Source organism: Microcaecilia unicolor, chromosome 9 (genome assembly GCF_901765095.1).
Source record: "Microcaecilia unicolor chromosome 9, aMicUni1.1, whole genome shotgun sequence".
Lineage (NCBI taxonomy): Eukaryota > Metazoa > Chordata > Amphibia > Gymnophiona > Siphonopidae > Microcaecilia > Microcaecilia unicolor.
This window is the reverse complement of record NC_044039.1, coordinates 202,016,575-202,043,492: the sequence shown is the minus strand read 5'-3', so window position 1 is coordinate 202,043,492 and position 26,918 is coordinate 202,016,575. Positions and strand designations below refer to the sequence as shown.

At 41.4% G+C, this 26,918-nt stretch overlaps 1 protein-coding gene across 3 annotated transcripts in view; it reads right to left on the bottom strand.

Moving 5' to 3' along the window:
* Positions 1–26,918, bottom strand: part of ATG2B (autophagy related 2B) — a 194,844-nt gene that overhangs the window by 123,595 nt on the left and 44,331 nt on the right. For all 3 annotated transcript variants that reach the window (XM_030214373.1, XM_030214374.1, XM_030214375.1), the window contains exons 7-14: positions 26,164–26,260; positions 24,506–24,688; positions 16,889–17,043; positions 10,003–10,111; positions 6,111–6,372; positions 3,136–3,286; positions 2,537–2,623; positions 1,615–1,803 (exon numbers count right to left, since the gene is read on the bottom strand). In XM_030214373.1, coding sequence (XP_030070233.1) covers positions 1,615–1,803; positions 2,537–2,623; positions 3,136–3,286; positions 6,111–6,372; positions 10,003–10,111; positions 16,889–17,043; positions 24,506–24,688; positions 26,164–26,260 — 1,233 coding nt within the window. The remainder of the gene's footprint in view (positions 1–1,614; positions 1,804–2,536; positions 2,624–3,135; positions 3,287–6,110; positions 6,373–10,002; positions 10,112–16,888; positions 17,044–24,505; positions 24,689–26,163; positions 26,261–26,918) is intronic.

Sequence of the window (26,918 nt, the reverse complement as noted above, 5' to 3'; positions counted from 1 at the left end):
TTGAAAGTTTATTTTCTTCTGTCTTTACTATGGTATTACAATTACTGCTCTGTCATATCATGACAGCTGGTTGGGTGTTCTCCTACTGTATTTAATTTACTATGAGCAAAATCTTAGTGTATGCTTTCTTTTCATTGTTGCAAATGCATTCAGTTGAATATTATTGGGTGTCCACTGCCTTTGTGTTTAACTGAAAGGGAGGAACTTTGGGGAGCTGGAGTGTGTGTATGGGTCTAGGAAAATTCTGCATTTTCTCCCTCATTCTAAAGGAATCCATGTTCATTGCCTTGTTTTAAGGATATAAAATTTGCACATTCATATTAATTCCCCCCTCAAATTGGCCTGCATACTAGAAAGGAGAGAATATATAAAATATGGAATAAAATGGTTTTAATAAATAAAATATGGAATAAAATGGTATTGATTTGTGCCACACAGATACAACAGGGTTTTGAAAACAAATCAGACTGAAACCTTGAAAGGACTGACTCTCAACAATAATGATCTAGCTTTTTTTATATCTACCATAGACGTCATGCACTCCATCACCTGTAAAGCTTTACTTTAAAAATAGTTGATTGCTTGCCTTTATTGTATCTCAACTTGAATTGTATAGGGTGAGATACAATTAATAAAACACTCATACATTACAACTAACCCACCATTCTAAAAATAACCCCCTCCCAATACCAACTGCAAACCAATCATAAAAATTCAAGTTTTCAACTGTTTCTTAAAAGTTTCATAACAACTTTACTGTCGCAATTCCAAAGAAATTTAATTCCATAATTTGGGTCCCCTACAGCTGAAGGCACCTACATCTGTAGCTTTCAACTTTGTTCTTTGCGATACCTTCACCAACTCTTGAGTATCAGAACAAAAGTTCTTGGATGGTACATACACCTCCAAACGTTCACACAAATAGGATGGCTCCTCTGACTTAAGAGCAATAAAAACCTAAACATTGTATCTTAAAATAAATATGATTTTCCACAGGGAGCCAGTGCAGCTCCCCAAGAACAGGTGTAATATGACCTTGGACCTTCTTATGCATTAACAGATGTGCAGCCGTATTTTGTATCTACTCTAAGCACTTCAACTGATATTCTGGTAATCCACAATAAAAAGCATTACAGTAATCTATTCACTTACGAAAAGTCACGAACCATAACATTATAATAAAACTAAGTAAGGAGCAGAATAAGTTCTGATCTTTGTTCATATACAATCTACCTCTATCATGCACAATCTATCTTTGTGAACATGCAAACCTTTCTCCAGATTGTGCATGACGTTTTGCATGTTCACAACAATTTCTGTCTAACTGCATGCATACAGGATTCTTTTGGCTTCATATTCTTGTAGCACTGCTGAGCTGAAATAGCTCCAAAAGAAAGCAAAAGTTTGCATGTTGTAATAGAATGCCCATGTACTGATGCTGCTATAACATATATTTTGTAAATTAAAAAGAGCAAAGGCTTTTTCCTGCAGAAACCTAACATAGTCCTTCTGTGCATCAGGAAAAGGACATAAACACCCCTACAAAGAAGATATAGTTAAGAAATGAACCAGGGTATATTTGGTGAACATGCATGGATAACTTATGACACTCACCAGACTAATATGTTTGTTATAAGATGTGTACAGATGAGAAGCCATCATCTCCACAGTGGTTAGCTTCTGTGCCTGAAGCAAGGAATTAAGCCTATCCACAATACTAATATCCAGTTCACAAGACACAGGACTTAACCGGATTTCTAATTCTGCTTTCTGGGGAACAGAACTTAATCTCCCCTGGTTGCCCTAAAAGGAAAAACAGAATTAACATTCTCAGAGGCAAGATAACAAGATAAATTACAAACAGATCAGGTTAAATCATGTACACTTGGAACATTTACAGATTTACAGATGATGCTCCAGCGAAACAAGGCGCTCTTGTTGAAGAGCAGAAGGGCAGTTGGTTTGAGCAGTGCACTGTCGTCCACGGATCGGTGATTGAATATCGTGGGAGCAACGGACTATTTTATATAAAGAATTTATCAGAGAGAATCAGAAGGAATCGTGGACTCTTAAGTATTTGGCTACAGACTGTTTGATCTGCTTATTTTGGGGGGATCTGTGGTGGTGACTTTTGCCTGCAGTTTCTGCCAGTTTTTTTGCATTTTTTGAACATGATCGTAAGTTGTTTTGTATATTTATCACATTACATTCCTTCATGGTTTCTATTTAATTGGTAAGACTTAAGGTTGTTTTTTTGGAACCAATTGTTTTTCTCCAACATCGGGAGTTTTTTTTACACTGGTTCCTTTTTCCCCCATTAGTAACAATAGAAACTGATGATAAGAACTTACTCCATTATCAGTTGAGTATCACTGTGTGATGCTAATATTCTAACTGAATTTCCTCACTAGGAGATTTCAAGGTTTCATTTTTGATAAATATATTTGTTTGGTCTTCTTGGAAACCATGTTTGATTATTCAAACTGATGGTTTTTGTAATTTTTTATATTAAATGGTTGTCATCGGAAAAACTTACCTGAGATCCTCGATTATCTGTATGCTTATAATGGAGATGAACACATGGAGAGGAATTAGAATCGGTCCCCTTTTCGAAGGTTAGAAGCTTTGAGGGAGAAAAAAAAAAAGAACAGATTGGTACAATGCATGTTGAAATAATGTCTACGACTAAAAAAGTATTTCTATTCCACAATGTCAAAGCCATCAGTGGAAGGCATTTCTAAGTGAAAATATTAGATATTTGCAGACAACTATGTAGACAAGAGCAACTATACTGGGCTGAATTACTGCTACATATACCAACCTTAATAGATTACCAATAACTAACTTATGAAAATCACATAAGATTTTGACAAGTTAGAAGTACTCTGTGATCCCTTGGCTGGATTTGGGAATTTGATAAAAGGGGGGAGGGGAGGGGACACCTTGTTCATTGTTATACACTCATTGCATAGATGTTGAATGACTGATACACACAATTTGTTTGAGTATACTTGTTTAAAAACTTTAATAAAAATATTTACAAAAAAAAAAAAAAAAAAAAAAGAAGTACCCTGTGATACTTGGTAAATACATTTTAAACAGCCTAAGTTACGTATAGATAGCAGCACTTTCTACCTCTGTGTACTGAGGAGGGAAAGAATGAGAATCAGTAGGGAAAAGGCATTCTAAGAGCTCCATATGTCCAATCGCCATGTCTGTGCTGAAACATCGAGAACTCAATCTTTGCCTTTGTTCATGGGAAATTCTGATGCCAGTACCTATAAACCTATTAAACAAAACAACAAAAGGACATTCATAAAAAGTAAGAATAGAAAAAAAAAATGTATCTATAGAGCAAACAATTTTCAAAGGCATTTACAGGGGCATAAATCAGCTGTCTGGAAACTACCCAACCCCCTTCCCCAACATGAGTAGTTTCAGCCCCACTCAATTCCACGGAGCAGGACACAGCTTTTACTTATGGATGTATACAAAAATTTTCTATTCTACAAAGGAATCAAATACAAGACCTATTATGGATCTAACTTATCATTCCTAGGCAGCCGACTCTGGAATGCTCTCCCCAGATCTATTCGATCAATCTGCGACTACCTACCCTTCCGGAAAACACTAAAAACCCATCTATTCAAGTAAACCTATCCAAATGATCCTGATTAATCTAATGAACCATCTACCTACACATACCCCATGATAACGACATTACCCTGACTATATCTCCCACCTCACTCCCCTCTCCATTGCCTATTTCTACCTATTCATCTTGCCTTTTATTCCGATATATTTTACTTTTACCCTCTAATAATATTCTGTATTCCTTTTACTATGTAAGCCGCATTGAACCTGCTTTGAGTGGGAAAGCGTGGGATACAAATGTAATAATAATATATATATATATATATATATATATATATATATATACACATACATACACTGTCCTACTACTACTACTATAGCTCTTTCATGTATTACAAACATGAGGCGGGGCTGGTGGTTGGGAGGCGGGGATAGTGCTGGGCAGACTTATACGGTCTGTGCCAGAGCCGGTGGTTGGGAGGCAGGGCTGGTGGTTGGGAGGCGGGGATAGTGCTGGGCAGACTTATACGGTCTGTGCCTGTGCCAGAGCTGGTGGTTGGGAGGTGGGGCTGGTGATTGGGAGGCGGGGATAGTGCTGGGCAGACTTATACGGTCTGTGCTCTGAAGAGCACAGATACAAATCAAAGTAGGGTATACACAAAAAGTAGCACATATGAGTTATCTTGTTGGGCAGACTGGATGGACCGTGCAGGTCTTTTTCTGCCGTCATCTACTATGTTACTATGTAAATAAAGCAACATATTAGGAACATTTACAAACCTAGGAAAGAAACACTGAACCGCTCCATACTACTTCTAATCCAATCCATAAAATGCAGGTACGCGGCACCATATACTTTGCATACACTATAGAAGGCACAAAATATGCACTAGAAATTGCTTACGGAGATTTAATTTTTGCTCATTCCATGTCAAGTGGACCAGGGGTCCCCACCTCACCATCTCAGATTTTGATGAAATTTGGTACATAGTTTTTTTATGATAAAAACTAAGCTGTGCAAAATTTTAGTTCAAAAGACTAAAAATTGGAGGTTCTAGGGGACCTCAAGTAAAGGGTTGCAAAATGTCGCCTGAGCAAAAATGACATTTTGGGCCAACTTCCAGAAGCTGTAAAACTGGAAGTTTTAGTAGTACAAGGGGGATATTTGGAGAACCTGCACTACTTTTAGGGCTTAATGAACTGGCAAAACCCCATGTTCCTAGTCCTCTTACATTTTGAATGGTTTAGGCTCAAACTTTGCCAAAATAAACGGCAAAAATCAATTTACAGCGATGTTGAGGCTGCTGTAGTTTCTAAACTAGTTGGCCTTTCAGGTTGATTTTTGGTAGGTGTACTAAATGCACGGCTGTAATGAGGCATTCCAATTTGCAGCACTTTCCTTCAAGTGGTTGAAAAATTATAAGCGTTCAAAGTTGGTATAAAAAGCATTTTTGCCCATTTTGGGCTATCTTTGATGCCCTTGATCTCCAGTGGGACAGCTTCAATATTCTTTCTTTTAGCACCATTAGAAAGAGCAGCTTTCCTTCTATCAGAATATGTAATTTTCAATTTGGAGTCTCTCCATATAAGGATTGCAAAAAAAGTGTTTTTTGGCCAGTATTGTTGAATGATCGATGAAACGGATATAGGGCCCATCGATGTTTCTAATTGCTGTATAAGTCACTCAGTTGCTTTAAGCATGCGTTGGTCCATGGTGGCTACGCCACTACCAATTCAATAGGAAGTGGCAACCTCATCGCCAAGAGGTCAAATAACATGCCAAATCATATCATAATTCTATTTAGAACGTTAAGAAAATATGCCTAGCAAAAGTATGTGAGAAAAATATGTATGCAAATGAGAATGTTTGCATGGGAAAACTTCATAAAACCCAAATTTCTGTTAGGGTGTGACAAAGCAGTTGGGGTTTTCAACTAAACAAAAAACTTGGGTCAACATTTACTAATATGCGTTAACAAGTTAACACATCTTAAAGCTCATTAACAAGCGCTACATTAAGAGCAGTTAACTAATAAGCCCCACTGAAAATAATGGGGCTAACATTTCTTAACATTTAACATGTACTGAGTCACATGGAAAATAGATAGACTATATGGATAGGCAGTCATTGTCTACAAGTCATTTTCTGTTTCTATATAAATGAGGTTATCAGAATAAAACAAAGGAAACATTCCAATTTATGTGCCATATTTGTTTTAAAGTTTATTAAAAATTTGATATACTACCCATAGGAATGACCTTTTGAGTGGTTTACAATGCAGTAATAAAATTTAAAAAAAAAAAAAGAAAAGAACGCTAAAAATCAAAACGCCAAAATTATTGCAAAACTATCTTTGCTACTCCTGATGTTTCAATTCCACTAGTAAATAAATGCACTATGTGGAAAGTTCCTGAACAGAAATGTTAAGAAATAAGCTGATGAACTTTAGTAAAATAAGGGGAAATAATTGTTTTAACTCTTCATTGGAGCTCATCAATAAGAACCAAGATTGTACCTCAGATGGTCATGAGAGCAGGCATCTGCAAACACTTTGCGGATGGACACCAAATCAGCTGCTGAAAAGGACATCGGGCAATTTTTTTCTATCCGACTGAAGAACTCCACCGCCAGTGGAGTGAGGGGGTTATGGCTCGCTAACGTTTCAGCTGGTGGCAGAGGATCAATGTGGAGTACCGAAACAGACATTGTGTCCACCGTCAGCCTGAAAACGAGCTCCGGCCTAGATTCATCCACTGATATGGAGCGGGAAGGGAGTGCTGAAAAACACAAGGAAAGGTTTACTAAACAGCAGATACTATCTCCCTAATTCTATAATCTTAATGACTTAAACACCATTTGCATGCTAAGATTATAAAATACTAGCACTTACTTACGCGTATCAAATGCCAGTTAGGCACTAAGAAGTGGAATTCTACAAGCTTGGGTCCCTGTTTACTAAGGCGCATTAGCATTTTCAACGCACCTACAATTAGCGCACACGCTAACTGTGTAGATGCCTATAGGGATATTGTAGGCGGATACACAGTTAACGTGCAAACATGGTTAACGCGCATTAAAAATGTTAATGCACCTATAACGCAGCTTAGTAAACAGGGCCCCTAGCGTGAAATCCTTACAGTGCACAACTGCAAGGGGTGGAGCATATTTGGGTCCTTCACTTGGATACATATTTATAGATTATTGTAAGTTACATTCTAAAGAGTAACATTTACACCTACCTTTTACATGGCATTACAGCACCTAAATGTAGCTATGCAAATGCCAACTTACGCTCTGTTCAATAATGCGATCTGGGTGCCCAGATGCCATTATAGAATTTGTGTTCAGCGCCCTGCATTTTAGTCCCCAAATTTGGGTGATCATTATAGAACTGCCCCCTACAGGAACATAAAAACATAAGATGTGCCATGATCGCTCAGACCACAGATCCATCAAGGCCAGCATTCTCCATCTGGCAACAGCAAGTCTATGTCACCAGAAAGTGCCACTCCTATCTGCTCACTACCAAGAACTTAGCGGCGGCTTTCCAAGTCCATCTGCTTAATAATGATTTATATGCTTTCTTTACTTACCTGTGCAAACTCTCTCAGTATTTTATAAACTTTTATTATACCTGCCCTCCAATCAGCTCTAAACTGAAAAACCATAACCTGTTAACACCTTTCATCAATTCAGAGCCATTATATCTCATCTGTGTCTCTGTGTCACAATCAGAACTGTAGCGTGAAAATACATTTTTTGTTTCTATATTAACATTCAACTCTTCTTTAAAAATATTCTAAAAACAAAGCTTTACAGGGCAATTTTCAAAGCAACACAGGTGAAAAATGCTTTGCCGGAGAACCATACTCCCTCAACATGAATAATTTTGTGCAATGTTCTGCAATGCGTATATCTTTGGCCATACTGAAAGGTGTTCTGGGGGCGTGTTTCGGTCAGGGAATGGAAATAATACAGTTAAACACATTGCTCTCAACATTTAAAGCAGAACTCAAGACTTTTCCTTTTACAGATGCATATTCATAATTTCTCTTCTCTCCACAGAGACCAGTCTGGAATAGCAGAACAGTAGTGATGCATTCCCTCACCCCTTTTCCCACTCTCTGATCCTATTTTACAATGTAGTTCCACCCTTGTTCCCTCACTATCATGTCCTGTTATTGCCTTAATTCACATTACACTATTATTACTGTACTTTTAGTATGTAAGCTGCTCAGACACCTGCTCGATGGGCAGGACAGAAAGTCCTAAATAAACTGGAAACTTGTTTTACATACAGAAAGGGACTCATAACATTATCCCCCAGATTCTATATAGCTCGCCTAGAGATCCGCACCAAAATCCAAGCGGATTCTGTAACAACGAGCGTAACTTAACAAGCTAATGAGAACTGATAAGAGCACGTAACAAGCAATAATGAGCAGTAATTGGCACTAATTAGAATTTACATGCACAACTCGCTAAGTATATTCTGTAATGAAATGTGCTGAACTTCTAACGTGCGCAGGCAAAAAGAGGCATGGTATGGGCGAGGAAATGGGCATTTTGTGGGCGTTCTGAAATTTACACAATAGTCATAGAATATGGCACAGTGTGCCTAAATCTGTGCGCCAGGATTTACGCATTTTTGTTGATGTAAATGGATGCGTGTAATTTTAGGCGCTGAGATATCAACTAAGCGTATTCTATATACTGAGCCTAAATCTAGGTGCCGCTTATAGAATAGGTTTGGCACTGATTTTCGCACCGATTTTTTAGGCAACTTATATAGAATCTCCACTTATATGGCCAAATATGTGTGTTTAAATACATGTGCCAACAAGATGATACATACTTTTACTTGCACTGTCTTCTCATTTCTGGAGATAAAATTTTATGTATGAATGGTGGATCACGTTCCTTGTATCCACCCCCAAATTTGATCTGGGTCTAAAATGTTTAAGAATACCCACTATCCAAAGAAGCCCCACCCCTCTAGACCATGCCCCTTAAATCACTAGAACCTGAGGGCCTACCCTTCCTCCTCCTCCACCCTGACACACCCAAGGGGTTTTAGAATGATGATGGCAGAATGCAAAATATTTCAATTAAAAGGTCACCGAAAAAAATGGTGACACTGCGAACAGAACTAGTGTGGAATGACAATGGACAGTATGAAGGTAATTCTATAAACTAGGCACTAACATTCGCATGCAGATTATACAAGTAAATGCATGCATATGTGCAAACTTATATAAGTGCGTGCCAACATACTGTCGAGCATTATTCTGCAAATACCCACGTAACTTACATAGTGGTTTTTTGGGTTTTGTTTTTTTTTCTTGCAAGGGGGGTGCGATAGTTTGACTTGGCAAGGAGGCATGGAACCCTCAGAAAACACACCAAAGGGCAGTGTAAGGTCAAAAAGAAAAAAAACTTTTATTATTATGTACAATGCAGTAAACAAGCCTGTTTCCTCACAGGTTCAATATGGAAGTCTCTCAAACACAACCTTATTTTCACTAGTCCACTTCTGACATGGCTACTCTCTTCCATATACAGTGTCTTCATTATACACAACCATAGTTCAGCAACCAAGGGATTCTGAGCCTATCTTGGCAGTCCTCTCTCTTACAAGCACTCAACCCTGAAATTCCTTCAAGCATTAGGCTTTAGACTTCTTCACACTCAGCATACAAGATCTGAGCTAGGTTCACCCTTCTACCCTGGAACTGCGCAAAGAACAAAGCCTAAGCCAGATCACCCAGCATACAAGGTCTGAGCTAGGGCCACCCTTCTTACCTAGAACTCCGCCAAGTGCAGTAGCCTAAGCCAGATCATCTTGTGAAGATCCTTGCCCTCAGACCTCTGCAGGAGACCTCTGTCCTCAGGGCCTCTCTTGCTCTACACTAACTCAGGTCATTTAACTCAATCCTGGCCTGAGCCCCACTCCTCTTACTCAGCCTCTGAGATGGCCATTTAGCGCCACCTGCTGTAAGGAGACACTCACTGCACTACCAGTGAGGGAGTGGTCTTGGACTCACCAGTCGCTATATCACTCACTACCTCACAGGTGGGCATACACAGGGGTGGGGCATGGGCAGGGCTCTCACTTATCTGCATAACTTACATGGGTATTGACTTCACTTATGTGCTCACATGTACATCAGCTCTATGGCTTGTGTGATTTCACCTAAATGCTAAATGTATATATACCCAGTTATATTAGTATTCTGTAAGGGAAAGTAGATGCCTAATTTCCTACTTTCCTCTATAGAATAAGTTTCTACTGTATACCCTCTGAACACTCTGATATAGAACTGCCCCCTAGGTGGATCAGTACAGGAAAAGGTTTAAGAGAAGGAGTCCTGCTGTAGAGTGAGGAAAGCAGGAAATGTTTAACTTACAAGTTCGACGTAAAGTTGGTTGATGAATTAAGCTAGGTGTAAATGCAGACACTCTTGGATGGTCCTCTGATTTACGATGATCTAAAAAATCACCCCAGGTTGGCTGTAACTAGAAATAAATAGGAAAAAAAAACCACAAACACACACATCAGAAATTACACTTTTGTAACAGAATACTGTGTCCCATTGCATCTGTGTACTCAGTTTGTCTTAAACTAATGGAAGACATGACCTTTACTGAGAAAAAGAGTTAAGCAAACAAGATCTGTGTACATTTCAACAAATTAACTTAAAAATTATTTAAGTGAATTAAAGAATTTTTTCTATGAGTAAATGGTTGTGCCCTATTTTTCTTTAAATCAGTATGGCATGCTGATGTTTTCTTTAGCAAACTCTCATTGTTTTGCTATGACACCTGAACACTTTGGAAACTTCATTTGAGTGTGTGGTCCTTCCACGTTTTGTCTATTTATGTATTATCTATCCACAGTTATATTTCATAAGATTGCATCAATCAGTGAGGTACATGGAGAAGCCAGATACGTATCTGAAACCTTAGGGTACTCCACTAGAATTCACGTTATTCTCAGTGCACACACATTATCTCAGGCCAATGAACTGTCCAAAACTCCACAGGCACTGTAAATGAATGCAGTTCCCAAACACACAACCTGCTACAGAGCAACAGTCTCCCAAAAACCAGTCCTCAAGAACACTGCTTCCTATCCCATGGCCTTTTCATTTATTCAGGAGTCTTTCATGAAGAACTTTGTCAAAAGCTTTCTGAAAATCTAGAAACATTACACCAATTGGTTCACCTTTATCCATGTTTATTCATACTTTCAAAAAATGCACCACATAAGCAAGACTTCCCTTGGCTAAATCCATGTTGACTCTGTTGCATCAAACCATGATTGACTATGTACTCATTAATTTTGTTCTTTGTAATAGTTTCTACCATTTTGCCCAGAACTGGCATCAGATTCACCAGTCTGTAGTTTCCCAGATCACCCCTGGAACTCTTTTTAAAAATTGCTTATTATATTGGCCACTTTCCAATTTTCAGATACTGTGTACAATTTTAATGATAAGCTACAGATTACTAATAGTAGATCTACAATTTCATTTTTGAGTTTGAGTTCTTTCAGTACTTTGGAGTGTATACCTTCCAGTCCAGGTGATTTGCTGCTCTTTGGCTTCTTGATTTGGTTTATCAAATCTTCCAGGTTCATCGAGCTTTGTTTCAGTTCCTCCATATTATCATCTTTAAATAACATATCTGTCATGGATGCCCCCCTTACATCCTCCTCAGTACAGACCAAAGCAAATAATTCATTTAGTTTCTCTGCTACTGCCTTGTCCTCAATGAGTGCCCTTTTTACTTCTTCATGATGTAATGGCCCAACTTACTCCTTCACAGGCTTTCTGCTTCTCAGTTCCAAAATCTCAAGGAGCTGATTTATCAGTTGTTTCTACTTTTCGACCAGTAGCCAGCTTCCCGTGGATGGCAAAACTTATGGAATCAATGGCTGCAATGCAAATTACACTGTATTTGGAGTCTTTTCACTGTTTACACAGTTTTCAATTTGGTTTTAGGTCAATGCATAATAAAGAATCATTACTATTGTCAAGGTTCTTATTTTAGAAGTGCCATTCATATTTTAGATACGCATAAACTGGCACTCAAACATTTATCTTGCATAAATGTCTAAGCACCGATTTTACAAAGTCAGAATATACAAATCTAAAACTGAAGTTTCTTTTATATACAGTACATATACTAGCCGTTATGCCCGTTAGAACGGGCGAGATTTCCAGCTACCCTCCTCGCCAGGTCGCCGCCACCCCCCCCCCCCCCGGAGTCGCCGGCCCGGGCCCTCTCTTCGCGATTCAACTTACAGCGCCGAAACCGCAGCAGGCAGATCAGCTGAGCTGCCGTTGGCCTTCCTTCTCTGCCTGTGTCCCGCCCTGGTGTGACGTAACGTCGGCGAGGGCGGGACAGAGGCAGGGAAGGAAGGCCGACGGCAGCTCAGCTGATCTGCCTGCTGCATTTTCGGCGCTGTAAGTTGAATTGCGAAGAGAGGGCCCGGGCCGGGTGGGGGGGGGGGGGGGCGGCGGCGGTGACTCCGGTTGGGGGGAGGGAGCGGGAGCAACCTCGGCGGTTCCCTCCCTCCCTTCCCTTCGCGCAGTTTCCCTCTCTGTCCTGCTCCCGTCATCACGTATTGACGCAGGGGCGGAACAGAGAGGGAAAGTCTCTACTGCGCATTTGCGGGTGAGTACGGTCACTCGCAATTTATATGTTTGATATATATATATTGAACTTTTTGAATAACAAATCACAAGAATATCTCTGTGACAATCACAATTGGCAATGAAAAAAAACGAATACAGTAGGATGATAAAAGGATTATACGTCACCCACAATAATAGAGGGCCAAGAAAAGAAAAATTTGATCTCATGACAAATCACAGTAAACCCCTTCACTCCCAAACTACAAGCTGATCTATGCAGTGTAATTATACAGTAACCCTTAATTCCTCTTTAGCAGAAACAAAATCCAAAAGCTACTTTGGCTCAAAGAACAAATAATTCTTAGACTAACCATATATCGACAAGCAAATATAGAAAACAAAGTTCATACCTAGGGTAATAGCCCTAGGCCTTCACACCAGAAAATCCCAGCATCTCCTTTGTGTATCTTTAGACAAATCTACAAATGAACGCATTTTTGAGCCTAAACACAGCTCATCAATGTGGTGGAAATACAAACATAGAACACTTTTATGGTCTGGTTCAAGTACAAACTTCACAAACAGAATAGTTCTTTGAGTAATTACTTCAAGTGATGACTCCAAAAATTCTGTTAAGTTTATCTGGTTATCTTCTCCATGCTGATCACCTCCAAGGTCTCCCTGAGCACATGATGGCAAACCCTGAGCTTTAACTAACGGTTGTATAGCTTCCACTGGCATTTTTAAGTATAATCCAAAAATATTTCTTCGCCATCTCCATAGTTGGAATTAAAGGAGATTACGAGAAGTTCAAAACCTTAAGTTTTCTTCCACAGATGATTTTCCATATATTCCATTTTCTTGTCGGAGAACATCTTAACTTTTAACAGAATGTCATTAACCAGTTGCATAGCACATACCTCAGCCTCCAATGAGGCCAATCTATTGGCATGTTGGTCAACAGCTTGTGCCTGGCTACTCAAAGTTGTAAACAATGAATAAATTTGAGAGGAAAAATATCCAGCTACTTTAATAAAAGATGAATTAAGAGTTAATACTGCTTCCCAAATGGAGCTCAGTGTAACAACTATAGCTTACTGGTTCCTGCAGCTCCAATTCAGGCTGCCGTGACTCCCTAGTTGAAACACGGGCACTTAATTCTTGCAGGGACTTTCTTCACAGCTGATGAAGCACCCAGGGGAGTGAAGATAAAATCCTTGGTCCCTGATTATCCCCCCCCCCCTAGCAAAGTCTGATAGCTGCAATGGCGTTGTTCCTTTAACAAGGCTTAAGGAGGCGCCATCTACGCTGCTGTTGGCATTCACATTCGCTGGTCAGATAGGGGAAGAGTGAAAAAGGTAACTGCTGGTGGTCTGAAATTTTCCTGCGTTGTCTAGCACAGCTGAGGGCCCTGAGCCGGTACAGAGGGAAACACTGGCTCCTTGCCCCTTTCTGTTTTTCTCCATTCTGGAGGAAAAGGCAGTAACACCCACCCAACAAACGCCACCATGGAGCAGATCAAGCAGCAGGTGAGTCTCAGTCAGCCGCCTTCTTGCCCTGCAATATCTTCTTCTTCGGGGCAGAAATGAGCAACAGATGGTAAAGAACATGTACATCCTAACAGATCAACATCAGGACCTACATCTGCAACTTAAGCCACCAGGATTTTGCTCCGCTACAGGTCGTCCTCTTAATTCCCAGGTGTCTGATGAACACCACCCCCCCCCCCCCCCCCCCCCCCCCCCCCCACCACCACCAAAAGACAAACTGGGAAGGAATGTTGGGCTGACAACTTTATTTATTTATTTTAGGTCATTTATACCCCGCCTTTTGCCGCAGTTTTGCAGCCTCAAAGCGGCTTACAATGAACAGTTAAAATAAATACAGCTACATGGAAAATCAGGTACAAGTACAATACATTAGGTAGGGGAGAGAAACAGGGTAGGAAGGGGAAAAAAGGAAAAGGAAAAAGAGACTAAAATGGACGGCAGAGGTCCAGGAGCAGGCAAAGCAGAGTGACTGAACAGCACCGGCAAGGCTATCTTCAAACAGGAACTGCAGCAGTGCCCAGATGAGACGCAGAAGAAGCAGCAGCAGCAGCATTCGGCCAGGAGAAAACCAACGATCACCAGAAGCAGGCGAAAGCTGGAAGCAGGCAACACCCACGGAGATAATGGCGCAGGAACCAAGATGGAGGTTCGAACGGACCTCCAGCGCAGCTCCAACCGTCGGGCCCTCCAGGACAAGGACCTCCGCCACTGCTCCACCATCGGGCCAGCAGGAGAGGAAGAGCTGGCGATGTCAGCAGGGGAACAACTCCAGCGGGACAACCAGAAGATCGTCTGGTTTCCACTGGTTTTTTTAGAATTAAAAACAAAATCCTGACTCTGATCACAAAGCTCTTTATGGTGAATTCCCCGTCTTACCTCACTACCCTGATCCTCCACTACACCCCGACTACAGCTTTATGTTCTGCCGTTAAACATCGTCTTTCTACCCATTCAGTTTTTCAATACCGGCTTGACTCCACTAGACCAAGCGTTTTCTTCTGTACTGCTCCATCCCTCTAGATCTCCCTTCATCCTGTTCTCCACTCTAAATTCAAAGCGGCATTAAAAACCAACATTTCCTCCCAGGCTTTCTGAAGATGCTTTTTAGTGTTGGAAGCATGAAGTTGACTGCAACCTATATCTCTGCCAGCCCTCCCACCCCTCCTTCCTTTTTGCTCCTTTTAACGGCTTTCCTATTTAATTTTGCAGTTCCTCTCCATTCTTTGTTTTATTGTAAACCACTTGGACTGCCTCACTGAAAAGCAGTATATCAAGCACAAATAAACAAACATACATAAAGAAATGTTGTGGGAAAACCTGAAAAGACTAAGGCCCTCGAGGACCAAGCTGGGGACCCCTCGGTGAGAGGAAAAAAACTGAAAATAGAATTTGGGACCAAAGCAGGATAGAAATTGCAACAAATTTTGCCATTGATTTGTAGAGGAGTGTGGTAGTCGTGTTAGTCCACTCTTAAGGTTATCAATAGAAATCAAACAAAATAAAACATGGAAAAGAAAATAAGATGATACCTTTTTTATTGGACATAACTTAATACATTTCTTGATTAGCTTTCGAAGGTTGCCCTTCTCAGATCGGAAATAAGCAAATGTGCTAGCTGACAGTGTATATAAGTGAAAACATTCAAGCATTACTATGACAGTAAAATAGATACCATTGGAGATTCTACATGGAATGTTGCTACTATTGGAGATTCTGCATGGAATGTTGCTACTATTGGAGATTCTACATGGAATGTTGCTATTCCACTAGCAACATTCCATGTAGAAGGCTGCGCAGGCTTCTGTTTCTGTGAGTCTGACGTCCTGCACGTACGTGCAGGACGTCAGACTCACAGAAGCAGAAGCCTGCGCGGCCACATTGGTGATCTACAAGGGCCGACTTCTACATGGAATGTTGCTAGTGGAATAGCAACATTCCATGTAGAATCTATAGAAATCAAACAAAATAAAACATGGAAAAGAAAATAAGATGATACCTTTTTTATTGGACATAACTTAATACATTTCTTGATTAGCTTTCGAAGGTTGCCCTTCTTCCTCAGATCGGAAATAAGCAAATGTGCTAGCTGACAGTGTATATAAGTGAAAAAATTCAAGCATTACTATGACAGTAAAATAGATACCATTGGAGATTCTACATGGAATGTTGCTACTATTGGAGATTCTACATGGAATGTTGCTATTCCACTAGCAACATTCCATGTAGAAGGATGCGCAGGCTTCTGTTTCTGTGAGTCTGACGTCCTGCACGTACGTGCAGGACGTCAGACTCACAGAAGCAGAAGCCTGCGCGGCCACATTGGTGATCTACAAGGGCCGACTTCTACATGGAATGTTGCTAGTGGAATAGCAACATTCCATGTAGAATCTATAGAAATCAAACAAAATAAAACATGGAAAAGAAAATAAGATGATACCTTTTTTATTGGACATAACTTAATACATTTCTTGATTAGCTTTCGAAGGTTGCCTTTGAAAGCTAATCAAGAAATGTATTAAGTTATGTCCAATAAAAAAGGTATCATCTTATTTTCTTTTCCATGTTTTATTTTGTTTGATTTCTATTGATAGCCATTGATTTGAAAACCTTATTTAAGTTACTTCTGATTGTCAATGTAATTCTCTATTCACTATAACAGCAATGTTAACTACATCATAGAAAAGTAAGTAGAATTATGGTAAAGACAAAAACAATTGCCTAGAAAGAAAACAGATAAAAATAGACTATACAGAGTAAAACAACTATTTCCTAAAGGTCAGAGCTGTAACTGGGCATTTTAGTGCCTGAGGCAAGGAAGTGTATTTGCATCTACTCTTTTCTACTGGGATCCCTTTTCCGCTCTCCTTTCACTCCCTGTACACTGATCCCCCGTCCTCTTTTCTTCTCTCCTCATCCCCCTTTCCCAGCTTGGATGGCAGAAGGGCAATGCTCTTCCTGGCTCTTTATCCACTAGCAGCCCATGCTTGCACTTCTGCCATGTTTCTGCCTCTGTGAGGCTTTGTGCCCTGGGTGGCTGCTCCTCTTATTCACCCTAGTTACAGCCCTGCCTAAAGGTATCTGCACTTAAATAATCAATACTGTACCACAGTAGCACTGAGAGGGGATCCTGCTGGAGTGTTGGTGTATGTACTAGTTAAAGACAGATCCAAGTCCACGGTGGGAGGGTCTCCAAGAGGAGGAAGACATGAGAGACTATGAGACATGTCCATGTCTGCCATTGAAAAGAAAACCTCTTCTTCTGGAGGCAAAAAAGGAAACATAACTAAACTTATTTTTGTCCAAAAGCAAGTGAATTCAAATTATGTCAAGAAGAAGCACAGATAAAGCAGACTTGCAGCAAACAGAAGAGTTTTCTGTATCTTACTGTGCCAATCACAGACACAGAAAAGAGCATCAGCCAGACGCTTTTATCACAAGGCCAAGGTATTAAACTGTGAATCAGAGCTGTGTACTGAAGTCCAGCACATAGTTTCTTAACACATGCATAAAAAGAAAACTTTTACGACTGGTGCAGTAAGCAAACTGTATCTAAATAACGTATACACAGTAAATGAACACAAACACAAGGAAGTGAACACAGATTGCCATGAAAACACTGCATCGGGTGTGTGTTTGCAGTAGAGTCAACATTTTGCGCAGACTGTACTGGGACCTAAAGAAGCATTGCACAGGCGTACATTATTATATCCATTAGAGGCGTAATTCTCTGCTGAGCACAAATTCTATCTCAGCAATTGCATTCGTCGTTGCCCTTAAAGAACACTGAGTCCACAGAAGAACACTGAGTCCACAGTTATGTAACTAATGTTGGGCACAAGCATTTATCCTAGCTCAATGGCTGGTGTAAATGCTCGCATCTTACTGCTGTCAGTCAGGTGTGTAACTTACGCGCATAAGTACTGGGTACCAGTGGTGTAGCTACGTGGGGCCTGAGGAGGCCTGGACCCCCGTAAATTTGGCCCTGGCCCCCCTGCCGACGAACCCCTTGAACCCCCCTCCCGCCACCAACTCTCCCCGCCCCGCATCAGATACCTTGTTTGCTGGCGGGGGTCCCCGAACCCCGCCAGCCAAAGAGAGTCTTCTTCAGCGCCAAAGTAGCGCTTTCGTTCAATGAAGTTCCTGGTGCGATCAGCTGTTTCGATGCCTTACGTGCACGTAGCCCTGTGCAGGACGTAAGGCGTCAAAACAGCTGATTGCACCAGGAAGTTCATTGAACGAAGGCGCTACTCCAGCACTGAAGTCGACTCTCTTCGGCTGGCAGGGGGTTCCAATGTGGCGGCGGCGGCTCGGGGGGGCGGCTAAACAGTGCACCCCCACCTTGGGCTCTGGCCCCCCCCTCCCGGCGAGGTCTGGCTACGCCCCTGCGACACCTCTGACCCACCCATGCCCCTCCCAGGTCCACTCCCCCCTTGCAGTTGTACGTTATGGATTTTGCACCCTCAGGCTGTAGAATACCGATTAAGGGCAGTTATGCATGTAAATGCAAATTATCAATAATTGGAGTTAACTGGCACTCATTTAGGTTTATGTATGGATCTATAAAATGTGCGCCTAGATTTTACAGAATGCAAGTCATAAGGGGGCGTGGCCACTGGAGGAGCATGAGCAGGTCAGGGTTGTTACTGCAACAACAAGTAGGATTGAAAGAGACTAATAATGGACACAACCACACACAAACAAATCTCCTATAAACAAAAACATACTGGAGTATTGTAACAAAGCGCACTTTGTGGTGCTATTTACATTTATCTGGACCTATGAAGATTGGGAGCTGTACTGGCACCATTTGAAACAGGATTTGGTTACCATGTTTGCTATCTGAAGGTCCAACTATTCTGAAGTATTTCAGTATTTTGGGGATAATTATGCTGTTATTATAAATGTATATTCTGTGCATATACATTTCTGCAGTTGACTGCACTGCCTATCATTTCACAGCCGTAGCACCTTCCCTATAACCTGCATTCAGTGATGCAAATAATTCTGGCCTAGACTGCCCACCCCTTCAATAAAACAAGAAAAACAAAAGTTACAGGGCTGGTTCAGGCTAGCAGAAGAAAAGAAACTAACATAAAACAGTGAGCTAACTTTTCATTCCTCCTCAGACTATGCACTAAATCCCCAGCATTTGAAAATCAAGAATTAAGCCTTCAAGCCATGTGCAACACTTCTCTGCATCCATGTTTAATAGATAATGCCTTCATTACCACTGGATGTAAAACAGTGTGCAAATGTCTATCCAATTCTTTGTGAAATCTTCTTGTGCGCTTAATTCCTCTCTGTACAAGGCAACCAAAACAGCCGATAATACTGCAGAAGCCATATTAAGCTGTGTGTTAAGCCTCTTGTATTTTGGAGTGGGGAGATTATTTTATTTATTTTGTGACATTTATACCCCGCTCTTTCCCGCTCGATAGCAGGTTCAGTGCGGCTTACAAAGTATGGAACAAAGTATAACAGAGATGACTTATTTGCAATTCCTACGTGGAAATACTGGTATTTACGTGTGTATATCACATATATGTGTAAAAACTAGGGCTGCATTTCATTAAAAATTTTAATCGCAAGATTAAAGGTAGGGCATAGTTAGGAGGCCATGGGGGGAGCACAAGGATGGACTAGGGGGGATATGCAATTCCTCTCCCCCTCCCTACATCAAATAGCATACCTTCGCTGGTAGGGATGCCGAAGCCCCGACAGTCAAAGAAATCCACTGTCAAAAAAGACCCTTGTGCTGCCTATGGAGCGAGGAAGCCAGCGGGGTGTCTCCAGCCACCGATAACAGTACTCCTCAAACATGCTTACTTCATGCAGAAATTAAGCATGCTTGGGGAGTGCAAGTGTTGGTGGGTGGAGGCACCCTACTGACTTCCTCACCCTGAGGCAGTACGAGGAGGAAGGGGTGACTCAGGCAGCAGATTTCTTCGGCTGCCGGGGCTTGAGCTATTCCACCAGCCATTGCTCAGGTACTGCAGCATTGGAGGGGCCCAGGACTCCAAGGCCTCTCCCCTCCCCTGTGGCTATGCCATTGATTAAAAGCTCCCCACTGAGGGAAAGTGTGTTTTTGTGCAGTAGGCAGTATTCTAACTTTTCACCCAGACTGTGCCTACTCAGCTTCAATATACTTTATGTGCTGTACAATTTTTTTTCTTTTTTATCAAAGACCTCAGCATGGGCAGAAGCGACCTGTATGTTTTCAGTGTCACGTAAACATACCCCATATCATCACCGGTCCTTCTATTTTTTAATTTTTTGTTATTTTTTATTTGCGTGAGTTTCATACGCTTTTCTCTTTTCTTCTATTTTATAATTTAAACTGCAACCTTCAAGTTAATATTTTACTGAGATGTTGTGGGCTATAGGAGGGTTTTTTCATCCGACACGGCACATTTCGCCGTCGTGCGGCTTTCTCAAGGATAACTCCCTCTTAGATTGCACTTACTGACTTGCCGACTGTTCTAACTTTACGCCGTCCAAAGAACCGACTGTTCTAACTTTACACCGTCCAAAGACATCTTTGGACGGCGTAAAGTTAAAACAGTCGGCAAGGCAGTAAGAGCAACCTAAGAGGGGGTTATCCTTGAGAAAGCTGCACGACGGTGAAACATGTACCATGCCAAATGAAAAAACCCTCCTATAGCCGACAACATCATGGACAAGCTAAGTACATCTCTGTAAAATATTAATTTGAAGGCTGCAGTTTAAACTATAAGATAGAAGAAAAAAGAAAAGCGTATGAAACTCACGCAAATAAAAAATAACAAAAAATTTAAAAATAGAAAGACCGGTGACAATATGGGGTATGTTTAAGTGACAATGAAAGCATACAGGTCGCTTCTGCCCATGCTGAGGTCTTTGATAAAAAAGACAAAAAATGTACTACACAAAGTATATTGAAGCTGAGTAGGCACAGTTTAATTGATTAAAAGTCCAGCATCTTCTTTTCTCCCGCCTCCAGGTCCAACTCTCTCTCACTTCCTCCCTTCTATCCCTAGGTCCGTTATCTATCTCTCTTCCCTCTTTCCCAACATCCCCCTGGAGGTCAACACCTCTCTAGTTTCTTCCTTCTCTCTACTCTCTCCACCCCAGGTCAATTATCTTTCTCTCCAAGCCCAACATCTATCCCTCTCTCATCTCCTTCCACTGCCCTCCCTCCATCCTTCTCTCCCTCAATTTGGCATCTCTCCCTATTTCCCTCTTCCCCTGTGCACCATCCAGCATATCTCCCTTCCCTTTTTGCCTTGCCCGTGGTTTTCTCTCCCTCCTCTCCCCCCCCCACCCCAGAAACCCAATGTATTCTCTTAATTCTCCCCCTCCAAGCTACCCAAGGTTCTCTCTCAACTACCACCTCACCCCACCACGGTTCTGTCTTAATTTTCCCCCACTGCCCACCCGAGGTTCTCTCTCAGTCCCCTCCATCGGACCTCTAGCTTCTCTCTCTTCTCTCCATTTTCTACCCGGTTTACCTTTTCAGTAAGTCTTCAGACCTGCAGCAGTGGCAGCCGTACTGAAAAGCTGCCTGCGGCCTGCACCAGGCCTTCCCTCTGACCCATACCTACCCTCTGACCCATCACAAACAGGAAAATTTGTCAGAAGGGGGCAAGGCGGGTCAGAGGGAAGGCCCGGGGCAGGCTGGAGCTTTTCAGTATGGCTGCTGCAGGGCTGAAGAATTACTGAAAACTGAAAAGGTAAACTGGGTGGGAAGAGCACCTTCTTCGGGAGCTGAACTGCTAGCTGTTTTCTCAGAAATTCCTGGTAGAAGTGTCTAGGTGGTCCTGCTTCAAGAATGACCCATTCAGTCAACAGTCAGCGGTTCAGCTCCTGAAGAAGCAAACCGTGAAACGGAGGTGCTCTGTTGAGCTAACCGAAAAAGAAACGACACATTCAGATAAGTGCCTTCTAATGTCTAAAGACAACATTGTTGAAAAAAAAAATAGACAAAGTAAAGCAACATAATAAATATTTGGAAAGCAAAAAAGAAAAAATGTAATTAAAAAGGAGGTTTTTTAGACCTATGAGGATGTTCACCCAGCTACTGTGGTAAAACATAGACTACACAGGCTGAGCTTCTGAGATCTTTTCCTCCCATATCAAAATATAATTTGTGATCAAAGTAAAATCATAAATGCTTGCCATTTTTTTGAATTGTGAAGTACTTAAATAAGCAAGATAGCCATACTTATTTTCAACAACATTTTTATAAGCAATATTGCTGATGGGCTGTCTGGTAGAGGTTTGCCTCATTGTGGATGATACCAAAATCTGAAATAGGGTAGACACCCCTGATTGTATGGATAACATGAGGAAAGACTTAGTTGCTAAATTTCAGACCATTCCTCTAGCTATGCTAAGATTTAATGCTAAAAAATGTAGGGTCATGCATTTGGGCTCCAAAAACCCAAGGGAACGGTACAGTTTAGGGGTGAAGAACTTTTATGCATGAAAGAGAGGAACTTGGGTGTGCTAATGACCAATGGACCAAACAAATACTGTAAAATGTTTGATGCCACAACTGATAATCTAATTTACAGTAAGCTATTTGTGGAATATTACATCCCAATCCTATCTGATTAAGAAAATAATCTCAAGACTTTAAAATCTAAAAATTATTCTGCTGGAATTCCCAGGCCTATTCAACTGTAAATTCGCAAGTCTTTCAGGGGGTCTTTTACTAAAGATTACCTTGAGTTATCTGCAGCAGGGCCCAATGGAATAAAATGGGACATGCTGCAGATAACTTGAGCTAACCTTTAGTAAAAGACTCCCTCATTTATCAAGTGAACTAGCCTAAGGTTTCCTAGATGGTTTACAAGCTGTTTATGGAAATCAAATCAGTTTGCCTAAACATGACCATCTCTGGGAAAAGGTGACTAAAGTCACCAGAAACAAAAATGTAAGGTTTTAATGAATTCTGTTACAGCAAACAACTTGTAACAAGACAGTCCAAATCCCATTCTTTTATGTAAAAAAATTTTAAAAGTTACAGAAGTTCACACGTACATTTTTCAGACAGCTTATAGACTCATGACATGAAAAATCGTCCAGTCTCAACATCTTGGAACCATCACCTTAGTCACCTTTCCCCAAAGACGGTCACAAATGTCAAAAATATGACATAGTTGTGGCTCTAAAAATATTTTATTGTTTAATGATAGCATTACTAATATGACATTTTTTTCTTGCACTGTGTACTAAATATATACTATCCCACAGTAAAAAAAAAAAAAAAAAAACAACAACTTGTAAATTCTATAGACACAATTACTCATATCATCTTAAATTTAATAGTAATGTGCTTCTTAAAAGTGGAGAGACACACTTTATGAGGCAAGTTTCAGAGACCAGCGTCATTCTTTCAATTGCACTAAGCTATATATGTTGATATTCCGATTGTGGGTTCCCCGAGGCAACATTTGACAAAACATTGTCCATGTTGAGACCCCAAAAAGATAAGTTGTTACATTACATTGGGCTTAATGACTTTTGAAGAACTATTTCTATTAATTTTTTGAAGAAATTTTGTGGACTTATTTTTACACTCAAACACACAGATGAATATAGCACATTTGAATTGTGGACACATCACACGTGCAGTGATTACAAATGTTTGAAGAGGTAACTACAGAGGGAACTTAAGAGATACTGTTATATGTGGGGATCTCTTCAGATGTATGAGCACACTATTGCGACAGCGTCTTCCATCGCAGGGCCAATGTTGTTGAAAAATTTGCCTATTTCTGTAAAGGTTTTCCCCTAGTTAATATTGGGATGTATTGTGTACTGTCATGTTACGTTACAGGATTCCATCTAATAAAGTTCTGGGTGGTATATAACAGACATGGCCGTTACTTTTATTACCTCCTCCATGAATAAAGCAGTGCTTTATCTGCAGAACTTGACTTTTACATGCAGGAAAAAAAACGCTTTTGCAAAATTGCACACCTGTATATGCACGTAAAAAGTAAGTGTGTGAAGAAAGTGCCTATTTTTCTGTGATTTGTGCATGGGCAATCCTAGGGGTGTAGTTTGGGTGAAGCAGAGGTAGAGTTAGGATGTACATAAGCAGATGTAAATATATGTGTGGGCATTTGAGCGCTATTGCAGCTGGCTCTGGGGACCTATTTTATAAAGGAATATAGGCTTCCTAAAGGCAATGTTTTGGACTTTTCACATAGATGACTGGTTAAAGAATTACCCCTAGTAGGAGTAAAGGTAGGTGCATAGAGACTCTGAGTGTGTGTAAGTCTACCTGCTGTTTGAGGAGGCATTCCCGAAGGCAGGAGTGGTAAGGGCTTCACAGGGATGTGTATACTTGTGAAAGTTCTAATGCATGCAACTAAATGTGTGCACACAGTTATCTGGGGTAATTTTCAAAGCAAAAGTACACTAGAGCCAATAGCATGAAAAAAAAAAAAGAATACTTTTCACTAATGCAGGCAGCTGTATAGTTACCCTGTAGTATAGTGTCACAATGTACAATAATTTGAAACACATAAAACAGCACAATATGAAGCATATTAAGACAAAGTATCATAGTAATAAATAAAAATATCAAAAGCGGACTAGTCTAAGCCAATCAAACCAGGCCAGGGTTCAAAAGTGGCAACTAATGCTAGATAATGCAAGTTTATAAAACAGTAAAGAGTGAGTATATAAACCTATGACTAAAAACACAGCCATCAGCCTGATTTCTCACTCACCACGGCTGGAGGGAGTTCTCGCAGTCTCCGTTTCATAGAAGCTCTGCTCAGATGACGTTCTCCCAGACAAAGACTCTTTTCTCAAGCAACGTTTTAGCTCCATCTGAATGCGGTACTCGTCCTCCTGCTGCATAGGTCGGTTCTTTCTCTCTTTATTTGACAAAGCAATCCTGCTGGAGTTCTCTAAACAGAAACAAAAATATCATTCACAATCAGTGTTTTGCTCCTGTTCTCTCCTTCCCAACTCCAATCTCATACCATCTCATGAACAGCAGCCAGCATACAAACTGAATGCCGAGTCAAAATCTGAAAAGTAATTTCTAATACCATCTGAAGATGGTGAAAGTATTTTCAAATTAGAACAAATGATTGTTTATAACACTTACAAGTCATAACTAGTCCACATTTCATATCTCAAAATCCAGACTCCAAGGGCATCCTATCCTATATAATGTAATAATTTGCACCTCCGTCTGGATGTCTGGGTTCGTAACATACTTCCCATTGGCACGCCCTAGGGATGATGTCACAGAGCGGACCAATGGGAAGTGAGAGGGAAGGGAAGCCAGCACCAGCCACCGGAGGTCTCTCTCTCTGTCCCCTCCGAGTGCAACGACGACCTGGGAAGGGAAGCCAGCACCAGCCACCGGAGGTCAGTACAGAATCACATCCCCATTCCAGCCCCCTCCCCTCCGAGTTCCAAGGCTCCCTCCCTCCCTTCTTCCACTCCCGTCTGAGTTCCACGCCCCCCCTTCTCCTCCGAATTCCACCGCCCCGCGCCTCCTTCCCTCTCTCTGTGCCCTCCGAGTGGAAGCAGGAAGTGTGCGGCTGCCCCTCCCCTTCGTAAGTGCCAGCTGTCTCTCCTCCGAGTTCCACCGCCCCGCACCTCCGTCCCTCTCTGTGCCCTCCGAGTGGAAGCAGGACGTGTGCAGCAGCCCCTCCCCTTCATAAGTGCCAGCTGTTATTTAAAACTTCTTACCTCCTGGTCCGCCGGCAACAGTGAAGTCGAGCAGGCACGGCGCTTCACACTGCCTTCGCTTCTGTTTCAGCTCTGCCTCTGGTCCCGCCCTCATTTCCTGTTTGTGGAAGGGCCTGCCCTAACCACTGGACCACCAGGTCGGGTAGACCCAGGGGACCTACTGGGATGAAGGGGGGCACCTTTGGTCGGGGGGGGGGGGGGGGTGCTAGGTCATGTTGGGACGGGGGAGGGGCTATGATGCTTCAGGGGTCTGGGAAAAGGGGGGGGGGAGTCAGGAGGGAGGGGAGAATGATGCGAGAGATATAGGTCGTAATCCAGACGCTATGCAGTTTCCGACCAATATTCAGTGCCGGCACCTACATAGCTAAGCAGACATTGGGCTGCTTTTTGTGCTGTCCTATTTGTTTGCGTAGCTATGCGGGCACCAGCACCGAATATTGGCGGCACCTACATAACTGCTGGCTCCTCCTGGTCTCCGCTCCTGTAATGCCCTCGCCTGCTCAATTTCAAGATGACTAGTTAGTGCCAATATTCAGCAGCACTGCCCGGTTTAATGCCACTCAATACTGGTGGCTGGCCCACTGGATGTGATTTAAGCAGGCAGGAGCCTTTCCTTTCCCCTTAATCACGTTGAATATCAGGCCCTCAATATTCACCCCACACCGAGTTTACTACTTGCCTGGTCCAGCAATAGCTGCTAACATGTCCAACAGCAGATGCACCTGCCGTGGTGACAGGAAAAGATGAAAAGAGTCTACATGTCCATCTACATCAAGCTGAAAGAAAAAAAAATAGATAACCTTTACAGATAATTTGCATTAAATCATTTCATCGAATAAATTTATCTTTAACCATAAATTGTGAAGATATTAAATTCTCTCTAGGCTAAAGACATTGATGTATAGTCAGAACAGTATATTCCCCTATACAGACATTCTTGTGCTGCAGTCCACAATAAGGAAGCACAATTAGTAAAAACATATTGTGTTACTCCCTTGGAAAAACAATCATAGGTGAATAAAATGAGCAAAGGTACTTGTACTGTTTCATCAAACATCACAAAAGCATTGCTTACAGGCCTTGGGAGGAAGGTACATAAGCTAAGGAAACTTGACCAATTTCAGAATGCTAAAAAGCAGCATTGATGGGTTAATTAAGGTAGAAAAATTGCACTACAAGAGAATGAGGAGATAAGGGTCAACAACCAAGCTGTAGGTGATACATTAAATCAGTCCAGTAAAAAGGTATCTTTGACCAGCTTTCAAGAGTTATCCTCTCTTCTAACATGATGAAGACGGGATAACTTGAAAGACTGTTAAAGATACCTTTTTATTGGACTGGTTTAATGAATCATCTACAACTTAGTTGCTGACCCTTATTTCCACATATCCAAGTGGACTAAGACAACAATCACAACTCTCTGATCAAAACTAG